General features: G+C 42.4%; 4 protein-coding genes across 4 annotated transcripts; 2 read left to right on the top strand and 2 right to left on the bottom strand.

The window, feature by feature from the left end:
* Window positions 1–45: 45 nt before the first annotated feature.
* Window positions 46–2445, bottom strand: mrpl54 (mitochondrial ribosomal protein L54). Its single transcript, XM_034584169.1, has 3 exons — window positions 2225–2445; window positions 1247–1403; window positions 46–867 (listed from the first exon to the last, which is right to left on the bottom strand). Exons 1-3 carry the CDS (start codon window positions 2349–2351, stop codon window positions 735–737), a joined length of 417 nt encoding a protein of 138 aa, XP_034440060.1. The 5' UTR covers window positions 2352–2445; the 3' UTR covers window positions 46–734.
* Window positions 2446–2514: 69 nt separating this feature from the next.
* Window positions 2515–5130, top strand: fam32a (family with sequence similarity 32 member A). The gene is made up of 4 exons (XM_034584170.1): window positions 2515–2666; window positions 4157–4301; window positions 4537–4590; window positions 4823–5130. Exons 1-4 carry the CDS (start codon window positions 2599–2601, stop codon window positions 4889–4891), a joined length of 336 nt encoding a protein of 111 aa, XP_034440061.1. The 5' UTR covers window positions 2515–2598; the 3' UTR covers window positions 4892–5130.
* Window positions 5131–5200: 70 nt separating this feature from the next.
* fh (fumarate hydratase) lies at window positions 5201–7331 on the bottom strand. Its single transcript, XM_034584168.1, has one exon. It carries the CDS (start codon window positions 7313–7315, stop codon window positions 5816–5818), a length of 1500 nt encoding a protein of 499 aa, XP_034440059.1. The 5' UTR covers window positions 7316–7331; the 3' UTR covers window positions 5201–5815.
* Window positions 7332–8903: 1572 nt separating this feature from the next.
* Window positions 8904–17051, top strand: hdgfl2 (HDGF like 2). Its single transcript, XM_034584167.1, has 15 exons — window positions 8904–9149; window positions 9647–9723; window positions 10986–11127; window positions 11813–12118; window positions 12463–12582; window positions 12678–12746; window positions 12857–13131; window positions 13238–13535; window positions 13631–13749; window positions 13864–13931; window positions 14081–14151; window positions 14251–14352; window positions 14671–14848; window positions 14984–15095; window positions 15837–17051. Exons 1-15 carry the CDS (start codon window positions 9078–9080, stop codon window positions 15934–15936), a joined length of 2109 nt encoding a protein of 702 aa, XP_034440058.1. The 5' UTR covers window positions 8904–9077; the 3' UTR covers window positions 15937–17051.
* The last annotated feature ends 89 nt before the right edge of the window (window positions 17052–17140 follow it).

Below are 17140 nucleotides of genomic sequence, written 5' to 3'. Positions count from 1 at the left end.
TATTCATAACATGGATACAAATTTGAGGGCATTTTGCAAGAAATGAAGACATTGTTTGTTGGATTTGTATTTATTTATAATAAGTCTGCGAAAAAAAAGTGAGAAATTGTTTTGTCGAGATATCATCGGACGATTACCATTACAGACAGAATCAAATCCCATGTGATCAACCTGCATCAAATACAGTAAACACTACATTTTTGAGATCGCACCACAAAGTCCATTAAGTAGCTGTTCTGGAGATTTCCATTGTGTCAAAGACGCTAGTGAGTGGAGGTTTTGGTGAGATTGTGTCCGAGGTCAAAATGCATCATCCATAATTTGTTCAGCTTTTTATATTCAGTTTTTGATGAGACTGGGGTGTCATGTTGGATTACACTGCATTATACGCTCTGCATTTCAGTGAGATTCCTCACTGTATTCAACATCACCCGTCATACACTTCCTGACATCATATACTGTGCTGAAGAGTCAGCCACGAACACTTTCAAGCATTCATCTTTCAAACAATGTTCCCAGAGGAGCCAATGCAGCTAAAAGACTGAGTATGCTGGGTGATTTCAGATAACCTACAAGATGAATGGCAAGTGTTGAAGAGTTGGTGTCATGATAATTCTCTCAGAAACTTAAGATGTGATCTGAACATGTAAAAAGTTGTCGTAATATAGTTCATAAGAGTCTGAAGCACATCACTGTACAGGAGATCTGTCCACTGTCCACAATCAAGTGAAGGCTCAAAACTTCTTCCCCTTATGGAGTCTGTTGAATCGCCAAATGTTTTCCTTCCTCAGACGCTTCCAGTATTCCCAGTTGTCCGACTCCAGCTCGTGCAGCTTTTTGGGCTCTCCCAGGTTCAACTGGTACAACCTGGGGAAATGATAAAAGAGGAGGGAAATCAGATATGAAAATTGAGGAAATGCCTCCCTTAACCAGAATAACTAGAGCTTTTGTAGAAAGCATGAGAGATTCTAAGGGCCAACCAGGATGGTTGTAATACTGTTATAGCTTGAATGAGAGATGTGCCTCCTTTTTCCCCCTTTTTTATTTTATAATTTTTTCCCCTGAGCTGAGCTGAGCTGTTCTGTTTTAAACCTTAGGATTGGGGTTATCTCTTATGTTTTTTGTATTTTGGAAAAAGTCAATAAAACCTCTAAAATGAGAGAAACTGTATAGTTCTAATCGATTACAAGTGGTGAAAAGTGTTGCTGAAATGTATGTATGGGTATGTATATATATGTGCTCTCACCACTCTGGATATTCCTCAGGAGTCTTCAGTATGGGGTCCTCTCCCTGTTTAAAGATATTGGCCCCGACTGCATGAGAAGTAAGTCTGGCGGGGTCTCTACACACCTCTGGACCTTTCAGCTCTTCCTTCGCCATGCCTTTACCTTTTCCTTTGGCCGCTGGAAGACAGAGGAAAAGAGTCAGGTGTCATGTTGTTCATATCCACACATGGATGCGTTTATGGAGAATCTACACAGGTTGACTCCAAACATGCTACCAGTGCTTTGGTATCTAACACATTATGAGTTAAAGGCATATGTGTGCACAGCCAGGCGATTCAGACAGGTGGATGACCGTGATTATTATTATTATTATTATTATTATTTGGGTATTATTGCTAAATCACAACAGCATATCCAATTGCTAAAAACAGGTGAACTGGACTTGGTTGAGTTTCTTGAAAAACATGTGGTTATCCCAACTGGGCCTTTGCCAAAACCACAAAAAGGAGAAACAGAACAGAAAGGGAGGAGAAGAAGGATCAACGGAACAACGTTGTGATCCCTTATGCTGCTGGAGTATCTGAAAAACACCCCATCCCAGTACACCCCAAGCCTACCAACACACTGAGGCAGAAACTGGTCCATCCCAAAGACAAAACACCCATAATGCAGAAGCAGAGCAATGTAGTATATGCAGCAGGATGTTCAAGAAACTCAACCAAGTCCAGTTGACCTGTTTTAAGCACTTATATATACCATGACCTGGATGACTGAGAAGCTCCACAGACATAAATCACAACAGCTATTAGTCGCCATTTATTATCATTAATCATTGTGATTGTATCTAAAATGGAATACAGTGGTGTGGAAATCAGTCAGCTAAGTTTTCACACGTACATTTCATCAGCAGATGCTATTTAAACCTGGCACAGAGGAACATGGAGATGTGCAGTAGGTGGACAGTGAACACACTGAACAGAGATGTCCTCTTTACTCACCAACTTTCTTCGCATATCCTCGTGTCTCTGCTCTGCTCAGCATGTTGGACCTGCACACCGCCGCTGTAGCGTTGGATGTGGCGCATTTTGTTAAGGCTACTATTCTAAATAAAATGTAACCTGACATTTTTATTTCACCCCACTGAACATCCCAGCCCACCGTGCTACAGTTTGACTTTCATAGCTGCTCTCGACTTCCGTTTTCTAGATCGCCTGTGTGAGAAGAAACAACTACCGCCCCTCTCTGGACGGGATGATGCACTACAACATGGCTGCATCGGACAGGTGCTGCAAGCCGGAGCCGCCAAGGGGCGCTGCAGAGAGATAAACACCTCTGAACCCAAAGCAGGAAGTGGAACCACAGCTGCTGGAAGATGTCGGAGTACGCAGCGACCCAGAAGAGTGCTCTGAAGTTTAAAGGCAGCGTTTCAGCTGGGAAAAAGTGAGTTTTGAGGCATTTGGTGACTTATGTTAGAGAAAGAGGAAATGTTTAAACTGGCAACAATACTTCAACTCCCACTCGTGACTGATTAAAACTCCCTGGTGTAGACTAAGCTAACGTTAGCTTGTTTGCTAACAGATAGTATTGTGGATAGTGTATTTAATGGCATTTTGTGAATATTTGTGAGTATTTTTGGGGTTAATTCACTATCCCAGTAAGTCAGTATATACAATGACGACGTTGTAACGAAGTCTATTTCCGAGTTCCGACTACAAATCGTTCCAAGGCAAGGCGATGGCACGACGTCAAACGTAAACAAACATGGCTGACCGCGAGAAGCTGATGTTTATTTGGCTCGTGATGAGACAATTCAATGTTAGTGGACATCACTCTGTTGATGCCATTTCAAACAAGGCGGCATGTTTGATGTGCTACCAGCTACATATCCAACAGCAGTTGCGCAATGTCGGCGTACAGCTTTTGTACGATCCACTCTGCAGTACATCTGGTCCTTCGCTAAAGTTGTCCCTTGGAATTTGAGACGCAGACAAAAACTTCCCACAAGTGGACCCACTGCATTTGTTCGGTAAATGTGCGTACCAAAACGAAAGGCCCGTACCGGAAATTTTCGGTACAGATACATGTAACGTTACACCCCTAATTAATACATAAAAGTGGAGGTAACAGAGGCATTTTGGTCTCTGAAATGGAAACTATAGTGTCCCTTCAGAAGGAAGTGGGTTCATGGGGATGGGGCTCCTCTTATTATCAACCCCACCACCAGACCTCCCAGGGGCATGTTTGAGGTAGGCAGCAACTATTGATAGATACTTTATTGATCCAGGGGTAACTTTCGGCCTTCAGTAGCACACAAACAGTCAAACACAAGAGCATAAGAATAATACAAAGTCAAGAATAAATACACATAATCTGCAGTGAAATTATAGTCTAGCCATCTGAACTATTACAAAACTCACTGTAAGGAAATGTGTGCTGATTAAGATATTTAGGTATGAAATGAAAATCTGAGGTGAGAGGAGTAGAATAAGGTAACAAAAGGGACAGAGCCTGCGGCATGAAACCAAATATAAATACAGATTTAAAGATAAATATTTGAAACAATAAAAAAGTTGTACATTAGATTAACATAGCCTGTAAATGATGGAACAGCAGATGTTAAGTGTATTTAAAAAGGGTGCAACAATAAAACTTATAATATAACACTAGATATATAATGATCAAATCAAGATAAAATATATGAATATATGTACAAACACAAAAGGCGAAAAACTGCTGTCTGTTGCTGACCTGTCCCACCGTTCGATGGCTTTTATAATTAATATTATTAACATATCAACTGAACCTCAATAACCCTCTATAGTTAGTAACCTCCACTATCTTGGCCACGGGCATTGTGTGTGGACGTGTTTCATTGTCTATCTCAAGCCATGTATCAACTGTCATTTCATGTCTTCTTTCAACTCATTTAGGAAGAAGAAGAAGGATAAAGAGAGTAAACATCGCCTCGAGCAGGCTGTGCAAAGTCACAACGAGGAGGAGGTGAAATCCAACAAAGGTTATGTTGACAAAAGGACACCGGCACAAATGGCCTTTGACAAGATGCAGGAGAAGAGGGTGAGTTATTGTTCTCTAGCATTAGAGGCATAGTTGTATTAGGCAAATAGCAATATAACTAATTTAATAACACTATGACACTTTTAAAATGTGATTTATTGTGACAAGATGATCCTGTCTGTTGCTACGGACAGTCACAAATAATGACAAATCAGTACAGTTACAGATAAACTGAAAGTTATGTGCATTTTTCAAATGATTAATTTGGCCTCTGTCTCTCTCTCTTTCCTTACAGAAAATGGAAAGGATTTTGAACAAGGCGTCTAAGACTCATAAACACAGAGTGGAGGTAAGTCATACATTAGATATTGCAGAGCTCTATTCCGTCCGTCTTGCAAAACAGCTCAATTCTACAAGTAAATTAATTTGGGCAATCAACATACAGCTGTTTTTATAGATATAAAATATTTAGGTTTGTATCTTTATATTTCAAGTTGCGCACAAAACACTCATATGTATATGACCACATAAGTAAATGTAGCAAAAATGAATGCATCTTCTATTGTTTCATTTGTCTGCAGGATTTCAATCGCCATCTGGACGCCTTGACAGAGCATTACGATATTCCCAAAGTCAGCTGGACCAAGTAGAAGAGGAGGAAATGTCCTCCATTTTGTTTTTTGTTTTTACCTGTAGAAAAATCTCACACAACCCTTTTTTTGAAATGTATGTTTATTTACTTTTATCGATATACAATAAAATTTGATTTTTACTGTGTATTTTGTTGCTGTCCCTGGTGTATACAATATAGGATTTGAGTGAAGATACATTTTGTCAAGTTTTTCCTTATCTTACATACTATACAATATATCCTTGATGACCAAGCATATTGGCTAATGTTTTATTGTGTGTGTGTGTGTGTGGGCAATGCAAGAAAAATTTCAGTAAGCCAGAAAATGTTTTTTATATAAATTTTCATTTGAACTGACATTGCACAATCGATACAGGAACTGTAAACCAGAACACACGAGGTACAGAAGTCCATGTTGAATTATTTGGGATGGCACAGAGTCAATATGGGAACTGAAGTGAGGGTACAAACTAAAACGAGAGGCACAGAGTGAGACTTTGAATACCAGAACCAAATGTGTATTTGCATTTTGCTACAGAAACAGTTGTATCTATGTGGAGACGGGTGTATGCAAAAGTACTGCATTGCTGACTGACAACTAAATTTAAGACATACAGCTTAATGTGTGACAAATCATTCATAAATAACTGGAGTACTAATTGATTTAACATTTTGTCTGTCTTTGCATCATATGTTGCAAATTTTGGGCCAATTGATTAAAACTCATTTGGCTCAGATCTATTATGGATGTAAGAAAATGTTTTGGTTCAATGACAGTGAGCTGAATTAACACCAGTAAGAAGCTGCATCACACAACAGCAGAGGATTCTCAGCTTTTATTAAGTACGAGATCTTCAGGTTATGTGCAGACAGTTCTTTTGATCGGACAGAAACACTTCTCACAGTTGATAGGGTATTTTGTGTGTAGTCGTGTCCTGTGAGTTTACTTTGGCCCCAGCATTTCACTTGGCTTCACCCACTGCTCGAACTGCTCCTCGGTCACGTATCCCAGCTCAATGGCCATAGCCTTCAGCGTGGTGCCTTTCTTGTGAGCCGTCTTGGCGATGGCGGCCGCTTTGTCGTAGCCGATGTGTGGGTTGAGTGCTGTGACCAACATGAGGGACTCATTCATGAGCTTGTTGATCCTCTCTGTGTTGGCCTGGATCCCCACCACGCAGTTTTTGGTGAAGGAGACAGACGCGTCGCCCAGTAGCTGTGCAGAGTTCAGCACGTTCTTGATGATCATGGGTTTGAAGACATTGAGCTCAAAGTGTCCATTGCTGCCTCCGATGGTGACCGCCACATGGTTCCCCATCACCTGGGCCGCGACCATGGTCATGGCCTCGCACTGGGTGGGGTTCACCTTGCCCGGCATGATGCTGCTTCCCGGCTCGTTCTCTGGTAAGATGAGCTCCCCGAGGCCGGAGCGGGGTCCTGACCCCAAGAAGCGGATGTCGTTGGCAATCTTCATCATGCTGACAGCCACAGTGTTCAGGGCTCCGCTCAGCTCCACCAGGGCATCGTGGGCTGCCAGGGCTTCGAACTTGTTGGGAGCCGTCACAAAAGGCAGGCCTGTGAGAGAAGCAACGGTGGAGGCCACTTTCTCAGCAAAGCCAATTCGGGTGTTGAGTCCTGTTCCCACTGCTGTGCCACCTGCTGCCAGCTCATACACCCTGGGCATGGCGGACTTCACTCTCAGGATGCTGTACTTGACCTGTTGGACATAACCACCAAACTCTTGTCCCAGTGAGAGCGGCACAGCATCCTGAGTGTGTGTGCGCCCTATCTTGATGATATCTTTGAACTCTTCAGATTTGGCAGCCAGAGCATCGTGGAGAGCCTGCAGGCCGGGCAGCAGGACATGGTGGACCTCTGTGGCTGCAGCTATGTGCATGGCGGTGGGGAAGGTGTCGTTGGAGCTCTGGCTCTTGTTGACGTGGTCGTTGGGGTGGACGGGATCCTTGGAGCCCAGCTTCCCTCCCATGATCTCAATGGCCCTGTTGCTGATCACCTCGTTGACGTTCATGTTGGTCTGGGTTCCAGATCCAGTCTGCCACACCACCAGAGGGAAATGATCATCCAGCTTACCCGCTGCCACCTCGTCTGCAGCCTGGCTGATCGCATCTGCCACCTGTGGGTTGAGGCCGTAGTCCTTGTTCACCTCAGCAGCAGCTTTCTTCAGGACCCCAAAGGCCTTGATCACTTGGAGGGGCATTCTCTCGCTCGGCCCCCCGATCTTAAAGTTCATGGTGGATCTGACAGTCTGGGCTCCGTAGTACTTGTCGGCTGGGACCTTCAGCTCACCGAACGTGTCCCGCTCCACCCTGAACTGTGAGCAGCTCATCCTGGAGGTGCAGAGGAGTCGTCTGGAGTGGACGTGGAGTCTTTGTAAAGCCTGGAGCTTGCAGTTAAACTGCTGGACGGTTCTCAAAGACCGAAACATGGCTTCTCATTAGAGGTGAATGCAGGGGGAGGTCAACGCAGCCGAACACATTGTCCCCTGTCATTGGACGAGGAGGAAACTGGTCGCGGCTCAGCCAATGGGAAAGCGGCAGAGGCGGGACTTCCGCTCGGGTTGGCGTATCGCGTGGAGATGACCCAGCTGCTTCATCCGGATCCGTGAAGCTTCACGCAACATGGCATGACTTCATATCCGCAAGGAAAACAGGGCTCAATCGTCTTCCTAAAGTAAAAGTCGATAACCTTACCTAACTTGTGATTTACCCGACAAATAAACGTTTAAAGAAATACAGATGGGACATTTCTGACATTGATTTTCTGATATTGAATAATATTGCTGATGTATGTATTGATCAATGTGTGAATGTGTATGAGACTTGGATTGATGTTTAACACGTGGCGAATTTACTAATTTACAGAAAGACAAAAGCCATTTTTAATGCCAAGTTTTACATTCATAAACTTTGAATTAAATTATTATGAATGTAAAAGTGAACTCCACTTCAAGCCTTACACGGCCCCTCAAAACCAAAAAGCATTATAACTAAGGGCACCTACACACTCACCTACAATGAAGGTGGACTGAATAATAGTAACAACTCTCTGTATAATACACACACCCTTCATGGTGACCTTTAAGATGTATCAACATCTCTCTAAAACAAAAAAGCTTTACTGCAGAGATGATGTATTAGTCTACATTTGTTTTTAGTTGTGTGTACCTAATACACTTCTGACTGAGTGTGTGCAGTATAATACTATCCAACCAATCATTAAATCAATTAATCAGACTTTTTTTGTGGGGCACTTGTCAAACATACAATGGAAAACAAAGAACTTTACAGAATAAAAGCAATAAAAACAATATCCGTCCATACACAGAGCAAAGCAAGGACATGAGGAAACAATATTGTACAGCTCATAAATTAAGTAAACAAAGACAAATATAATAAAATATTAAAAGATACGATCTATTAAGATATTTAAAGAGATGAAATATTTAAATAGATGACGAAAACATTTAAATAAATTAATAAAGAACTGAAAGAGATGATAAAAAAAGAAATACTAATTAAAATGCTGGAGGAGGAGGAAGTGAAAGTGGTCAAAGAGGGATACAAAAGCAGGGTATTTAAGGGGAAACACTTCAGTGAAAGAAAATAAGAAAGTAAATACTTGAATGAATAGTAATATGATATTGTTAATAAAGCTAATTTATTTCTACAGCACATCTAAATGAATTTAGAAGGTGATTTACAATAAAACATGATGATAAAACACATTTCAAAACAAGACAAAAAACAAAACAATAAAAGGATTTATCTGTAAAACAGCAGAAATGTATAAATAATGTATGAATAAATAGAAAACAAAATAAATTAAATTCACGTTACAGTCTGATAACAAAGGTCTGCTCCCTCTGATATATGATTTGAATAGATATTCAATAATTCCAGCCGTTTCATTGACTTTGAATTGCAAGACAGATTACAATGTCACCATATTGTAGTTTCTAGTAGAGACCTTTATTCTGAAGCGCGAGCTGAGCCTGTCCGTTACCCTGCCGCCGTGCTTACGTCGCTGCCTCTTCTCGCGCTAACGTTAGCGCACTATTAGCCTGCGAGCTAACCCCATCGTCTCCAGGTCCCGTGTCGACCTGAGAACAGCAGACGGCGGAGAGACACGGACAGGCCCGCGCAGCTGAACACTGTCCAGAGCCGCAGGCTGCACCGAGGAGCGGGACGATGCCGCACGACTTCCAGCCCGGAGACCTGGTCTTCGCTAAAATGAAGGGATACCCCCACTGGCCAGCCAGGGTGAGCAAGTAGCGTTAGCAGCAGCAGCAGCAGCAGCCGGAGGGGCGGAGGGGGGTGGGCTGCTGCTGCTGGAGAAGGTTCTCTGTGTATCTGTGTGTCTAACATGGACACCCATCAGAAAACAAACTGAAGTTCGTACCACAGCAGGCTGACAGGCTGCGACACAGGCCCGCAGCCAGAGCACCAGCAGCGGCTCCTGCATCTGATTCTGTCGGCCTCTTCAGTATGGAGACGTACAGCAGCAAAGCCAACTGGGATATTCTGGAAATGACGTTAATGATCATTTCCCCCAGATAAGAGTGATCTTCTCCATGTACCCACTTGTTAATCGTGCACCATGTATCTATAGTGTTTTTACATGAGTTCATGAATATGTGGTGTTTTGTTTACTCCATGTCCCCAGTACACGATACCACCATGTTTAAGTCCACAGGGGAGCTGTGCATCATTTCCTCTCTGTCGGTTGGTGTTTACCTGAAGGTCTTGTTTGTTTACAGATTGAAGATGTGGCTGATGGAGCAGTGAAACCTCCTCCGAATAAAATTCCTATTTTCTTCTTTGGGACACATGAGACGTGAGTGCAACACAACACAACAACAACACAACTATGGCTGGGCGATATGGCTAAAACTAAAAATGTTCCTATCAGGCGATGTGGTTAATTATCGTGATAAATATCACATTATTATTGTTTATCTTCGGGTTAAAGACTGATTTTTGCTCTTGAGTGAAGTTTGTGGGTTTTAAATTCTCCTTCTGTCAGCAAAGCTTGATCGACTCTTGATAAGCAGCTCAAAATGTTACTAATCTGATGTTGATCAAATGCCTCCTTACTCAATCATACACAAGCATTATATTGATATTCAATTCAATTCTACATGTCCACAACGTAGATTATCTTAAAGCACTTTACATAGTGAGGTCAGGACCGTAGAATATTGCAGAGAACCCCAACAGTTCCCATGGCAAGCAAACACTTCGGTGCCTGTGGAGAGAAAATACTCTTTATTGGGAAGAAACCTGGAGCAGACTCTGTGTTGGCCGCCATCTTCCTTGACCGGTTGGTGTGTGAGGATGAAAAATTTGGGAGAGAGGAGAGGTGGGTGGATAAGGGGGGAGAAGAGCGAGAGACCCAGAGCAGTTGTGTAATTATCATATAGGAGCCCTGTCTGATTGGGTGTTACAATAATATGTATTGGGCTTTTGTAATGTTGCTATTGATGACAATTATATTGTGATAATTACTGATATTGTTTTATTGCCCAGCCCTAAACACAACACCGTATCATCAAAAAGTCAAAGTTAATTGCATTTGTTGAGCTAATACAAGTTGGATGACGACAGTTGTCTGAATGGAAATAAATGACATTTGAAAAGCCATTATGTATAGTATAGATTTTTTGATTTATTTCATAATTCATGGTTGAACTGTCTGTGCCAGTTTTAAATTCACGCACTGACTCATCCCGATATCGTCTTTTTGAGATGAAAACTCAAGTCTCTACTTTTGTCTCCCATCGCTGCTTGCTATTCGCCTCTCATTAGCTTTACTCTTCTCTGAAGGTTTCTCTGTTTACCATTGAACTCGTGTCGGTGTGAGTCAGCGTGCTGTATGTGTCTGAGAGATGATTTCTCATGTTTGATCCATCATCAGACAACATCACTTTGACACAAGATGGCACCTGCAGTATATTAATCTATCACTAGGTGGCACAGTCCACTCTTATAAAGTCTCAAGTCAAATGTTAAACTTGATGTCAACAACCTTTTTATTTCAAGATCACATTGGTTTTAGTTGATCAGACTTTTCACTTTCTTTGTCTCTTTTTCTCACAGAGCATTCCTTGCAGCGAAGGACCTATTTTCATATGAAAAGTACAAAGAACGCTACGGAAAGCCCAACAAAAGAAAGGGATTCAATGAAGGTTTATGGGAGATCCAGAACAATCCACACGCCTCCTACAGTGCCCCGCCAGTAGTAAGTCACCCTAATACCAAACATCTTCCATAATCATCCATAATAATTTGGCCACCTGTGCTTAAAAAGATACATTTTTTTATTTTTGTTTTTGTTAGAAATAATTATGTTTATTGTTTTAGAATTTGGTGTTTAGAATGTTTCTCATCCACTGTAACTTACGAGTTTCCTCCAATTTTAAGTTCGGTCCATCAGTGTATGCTGCTGCCCCATAGAGTGCAGCTCGGGTCAGAATGTTTTGTCCGTCAGATCCTAACAGGTCCTGCCTGTTTGGGTCAGATGTAACACTCTAGTGCCCGGCTGAGTTTGCATGTGCTGGTCCAAAGACATGCAAATTGGGGTTAGATTAATTGGAAACTCGCAATTGACCATAGGTGTGAATGATTTTTTTGTCTCTGTATATTAGCCCTGGCGACCTGTCTAGGGTGAAATCCCTCTCGCTCAATGTCAGCTGGGATTAGCCCCAGCTCATCCGCGACCCTCAAAGGATAATTGGCATAGATAGTGGATGGAATTTTTCTCGGCTCCTTTTTCCCTGTCTCAATGCTTTGTTTTATGTTTGCTTTTCCTTGACAGTTGCACTGCAAACTATCTGGGAAAAGCGAGATGTCATCTTGACAGGCTCGACTGCTTTTCATTTCAGTGAAGCATCTGTATTAATCTTCTTATTGTGGTTGTTCTGCAGCAAGCCAGCTCATCCGACAGTGAGGGCAACAACGCCGGTGGAGGAAGTGATGAGGAAGAGGAGGATGAAGAGGCCCCGGTTCCTCAGAAAGCGGAGTCAGGAAGTGAGGTAGACTCAGACTCTGGAAGTGAAGACCAAGGAAAGGGAGGAGGAGGGGGAGCAGCAGCATCAGCAGCAGCAGCAGCAGCAGCAACAGCAGCAGCAGCAGCAGCAGCAGGAGGAGCAGCAGCAGCAGCAGGAGGAGCAGCAGCAGCAGGAGGAGCGGGAGCAGGAGGAGGAGTGAAGAGAAAGCCACCGGCTCCAAAGGTAGTTCTTCAGACATTTTGGTTTCATTAACAATTAACTCACAGTAGTAACACAGGTCTTGTAACAAAAGAGATGCAGTTAGTATGTATAATCCTATCAGCAGAACCCTGACTGGGAATCAGGCTCTTTATATACAAATTTAATTGGGAGATAAAATTGGCCTCGTATTTTGTATCAGGAGTTGTGATAACAATGAAAAAAGAACAATAACTTAAGTAATGGATCTCATTTTGACATATAAGGTTGTTTGGCTTATATAAATTACTGCAAGGACAAAATAATGGTCATAATAAAAAAGATTCAATTCATTTATGTTTTTCTATTGCTTGTGTTTTCTGTTTCAGCGGCCTCCTCAGAAGAAGAAGGCTCGAGGTTCGTCCAGTGACCGAGATGTAGAGAGTGGATCCCCCTCCGAATCAGAACCAACGCCCTCAGAGTCCGAATCTGGAAAGAACAGTGACCAGGTAGGTAGTTACACACACACACACTATATAGGATCATTTTTGTGTTCTCGGAAACTTAACAGCCCATGAATGTTCCGCCTTTATCTTTCCAATAGGATTTTACTCCAGAGAAGAAAGCAGGGGGACGAGGTGGGAAAAAAGCAGGAGGGAGAGTGAAGAAAAAGGTGAACCATTTTTTTATATAATAAAAGCATCTGTCATCTTTTGTGATGGAAGTTCTCGATTTCTTGCCCTTTCTCCTTCTGATTCCACCTTTTCTTTTGTGATGTTGCAGAAGGGATCATCTGACTCAGATTCAGACTCAGGATCAGGCTCAGAGAAAAAAGTAGTGGAGAGTGACTCGGAGGACGAGAAACCTCGACCAGCCCTGTCTGGCTCAGAATCCCGGTCCGGCTCAAAGTCTGAGTCAGACTCAGATCCACCTCCTCGGAAAGGTCCACAAGCACGGAAGAAAGGTTCCACAGAGAAGCCTGCACCAAAGCCTCGTGCACGGAAACCCAAACCCCCGCCGGTGAAACGAGCACCTTCATCGTCCTCCAACAGTGACAGGTTAGGAAGCTTCCTTTTACCCACTCACGCACCACAGAGTAATTCACTTATATGAATTCGAGTGTGTGTTTTAACCGTGTGTAAATGACTCCCTCTTATGTCACAGCGACAGTGAACCTGACCGCATCAGTGAATGGAAGAAAAGAGATGAGGAACGGAGGCGAGAGCTGGAGGAGCGCCGGAAAAAAGAGGAGGCAGAGGAGCTCCGCCGTCTACGTGAGAGGGAGAAAGAGGAGGATGAGAAAAAGAAAAAAGACAAAGATAAGGGTAAAAAGGGGGGCAACAGTGACAGCAGCGGTAGCTCAGATGAGGGTGTGGATGAGCACCCGTTGAAGAAGTCCAAGAAACCCCCTCCACCTCCGATTCCTGCACCCTCCGACTCTGATTCTCCAGCACCAGCTGAGGTGCAGTTGCTTAGTGAAAACACGCAGTAATAGAATTAGAGGTGAGTCTTGGTGCTATTGACGTGTGCAACTTCTTGTGCTTTTCTCATCAAAAGGCGAAGAGAGCACCTAAAAAGCAAGACAACCAGAAGAAAGCAAGAATAAAGAAAGAGAAGGAGAGAAAAGAAAGGAAAGAGAAGAAATCCAGACGGTTAGAGGAAAAGTCCAGAACCAGGTGAGTGTTCAATGAAGAACAGGCGAAAATGTGTGTGGTCTGACTTTAGATGAACTTCATTAAAACAAAACACAACACCTACACAGACCTCAGAGTTCCTTCTCTTTCTATTAGAGGTAAGCCTGAAAAATCCAGACGCAAACCAGAGAGGCCACCGGAGAAGAAAGTGGAAAAGAAAAAAGGTCTGTGTCTCATACATTCTCACTCAGTTTCACATGTACTGTTTTGTGCAGCTGACTTGCACGTGTATTTCCTGGAAAACCTGGGAAACATGCAATACACCACCAAAAGCTCAGGTACTTATTCACTGTCTTTCTGTGTTCATATGCAGAGTCATCACCAGAAGAAAGGTTACAGAAACTCCACACAGACATAAAGTTTGCACTCAAAGTTGACAACCCAGTAAGTGACATCTATGAGTTTGTTTTAAGTTTTTCTATTTTCTGTGCGGTATGTCAATTTGAAATTCAACTTTGATGTGTTTTTCTGTGTGTTTTCCAGGACATAGATCGGTGTCTACAAGCCCTGGAAGAGCTTGAGGCTGTGCCCGTCACCAGCCAGATCCTCCACAAGAACGCTGAAGTTATTGCCACGTTAAAGAAGGTGCCGTTTACTGTCTATTTGTTTTGGCTGACGTCACATGTTGCATTAAAGCAGGTTAATCCACATTTAAAATGATGGAAAATCGTTCACTTGATGTCATAAATGTACCAGTTGCTTCCCAGTGTTAGAGATGATGGATTGTACGTGAATCCATCTTTAATGCACCTTCTCTTTGCTTTGTCTGCGTTCATTCAAAAACAGATGTTGTAATATGGGTGCTGTAATAATCAGGGCCCTCCTATATTCAGGCCAGTGAAGTATGTTTCTCATTTCAATAATCCTCCCCATTTTAATGCCTATGGTTTTCATTAATAACAGATCCGGCGGTATAAAGCCAGTGCTGCAGTCATGGAAAAAGCCAGTGACGTGTACAATAAGTTAAAACTTCGCTTTGTGGGCAAGTCAGATGTGCCAGGTAAACCTCAAACAGACGACAAGGAGCCAGAAGATAACGACAAGGAGCCAGACGATAATGACAAGGAGCCAGAAGATGCAGGTAAAAAACAATACAAGCCCATTTTGGATCTACTGGGTTCTACATTATGTGGATTTTTTCCCACCAGCCTTGATATTCTTGTTTTGGTTTATTCTGCATATTTATACCAATCTGTATCAATTTGTTTTTTTCTAGACTCCATTCCAGTGAACGGGGAATCTGAGCAGAAAAATGACGATATGGAGGTCGAGGAAAAACCGAAATCACCCGCCGAGGAGGAGAATAATGACACTTCAAGTCCTAATAGGTGAGTATCACAGTTGAAGTAATATACTGTATTTTTGCTCTACTATCAGTCATTCAGTCATTATGATATATACTGCTGAAAGGATATTAAAAACGGTTTATTTGGACAATAAAAAGATGGTATTCTACTTTGGAAAATACCACAGTTAGGTATTAACAGAGCCGTTGCGCATCTTTACTTCGCACTTGGACCCATGTTTTAACAGAGATTAAGCTTATGTGTGCAGCTTCCATATTTTAATTGAACTAGTGCAGCGTCTGCTCTAAACCTGCCTGTTGTTTGCTCGGCCTGTGGTAATGCTGGTTGCTGTTTTCTTTATGAAACTGTAAAAGTGACATGCAGTAATTGAGCTGCGGCAAATTAACACGTGTTGCCTGACTCTGCAGAACTCTGAAGCCACTGCTGCTCCTCAAAGAGCTGTTCACCTGTTTATATAAAGTTCAGTGAAGCTCGACTCAGTACGTAGAAACCCGAACAGGAGAATTAACTGTTGTTGTCATGATCTGCAATTTCACTTACATTGATGAGGCCCAGCAGTCACTGCTACCGAGCACTGTCCGCCTGTTTAATCAAAGTTTATTAATATTGAATGGATGAAATGTCCACATCACACCCAAAATTTGACGGTTCTCGTGATATGCGAGCTACAGTCAGACAAACTGAAATATCTGGAATTATTAGATGAAATAGATGGTAAATGTGATCTAAGCACAGTTGCGACTGACTGTGCTTCATCTGTAGACGGAGCCCAAGCAGCCCTGCTGACCACCAGACACTCACCTATGAAGAAGCAGACAACTCCATCTCTGCAGAGGCAGAACCACCTGCTGTCGAAAGCTGAAAGACCCTGAACCACCACTGCAGGGGACCAAGCAACTAAAAGAAGGCGGCGGTCCCTTTGTTTGGCATCGTACAGTGCTCCTAGCTCAACAACATCGAAAACACACACCCAGCATCTCCGACAGTATCTGTTACATCAAAGTTGATATGTTGGACATTTTGTACTATAATGAAATCAAGCTAGAACGCCCTGTTGCTCACTCCCTTTGGTCCATTATTTATCCCAGCACAACAGGAAAGCTTATTTGTGTGATAGTTTGTGGCGCGGTGTGAAACCCCTTTTTTGTTTCTGAAATGTACGTTTCTTTTTATACGACACTTGGCCCGTCCTGGATCCTCAACCTGAACCCCTGCTCCCCTGGCTACTTCGTTCTTTGTACCACATGAACTCTTACGTTGGTCTTTCATACCGTATGTATATTGAATGATTACATTTTTAGCACTTGTAACCAGAATTTAGGCTGGGGTAGTGTGAGATCAGACTTTAAATGATTCTTTGCGGGGACATTGGGTGGAGATGGAGCCATGCTTTGAGGATTTTGTGCAGCCCTTAAATTTGTTGGCTTCATTTTTTTTTTTTTTTTATAAAGCCTACGAAACATCATGAACGCCTCCTGTCTGTGTGTATGACATTGTGAGAGTGGTGAAGAACTAATTGTGAGTCTTTTTATTATGTTTTTTCAGTATTTTTTTAATTATCTGGTTTTGATCCAGTTAATCCAGTCTTGACGAGTTGTGTCACAGTGAAACTGAACCTGAAGCCATGAGCTGAGTCTCTTAAATCTGTTTTCCGACTGAGGTCCACCTACTTTTTTTAAATGCCTCGTTTTCAAATACTTACATCTACACTTTTGTCTAAAACAATAACTGCTGTGGAGTTACACACCTTGCACTCTCATCTCCCTGTAGTATCTGCGTTCAGTAACTTGCATAATAATAAACGGAATAAATGTACAGGTCGAAAAACTGCCTTTTTAAGCAGTCGTGATCTCATGTAGCTGCAGTTTATTTTGACATTTCCCCATCATATGCATACAACAGGTGTTTTTAGTGCTATATAAATTGGTAAAGCATTTCTATCACTTAGTTGAGACTTGAATAAAAATCTCAGCATGGCTTTTGTTTCTATCTCATTTCTTGGTGTTTAAGAAAAACTGCTTTTAATTACTTTTCTTTTCCAGCTGCAGCATCACGTATAGTGATTA

This window comes from Hippoglossus hippoglossus, chromosome 4, assembly GCF_009819705.1.
Source record: "Hippoglossus hippoglossus isolate fHipHip1 chromosome 4, fHipHip1.pri, whole genome shotgun sequence".
NCBI lineage: Eukaryota > Metazoa > Chordata > Actinopteri > Pleuronectiformes > Pleuronectidae > Hippoglossus > Hippoglossus hippoglossus.
The sequence above is the reverse complement of the archived record's forward strand: the minus strand, read 5'-3'. Positions and strand labels throughout refer to the sequence as shown.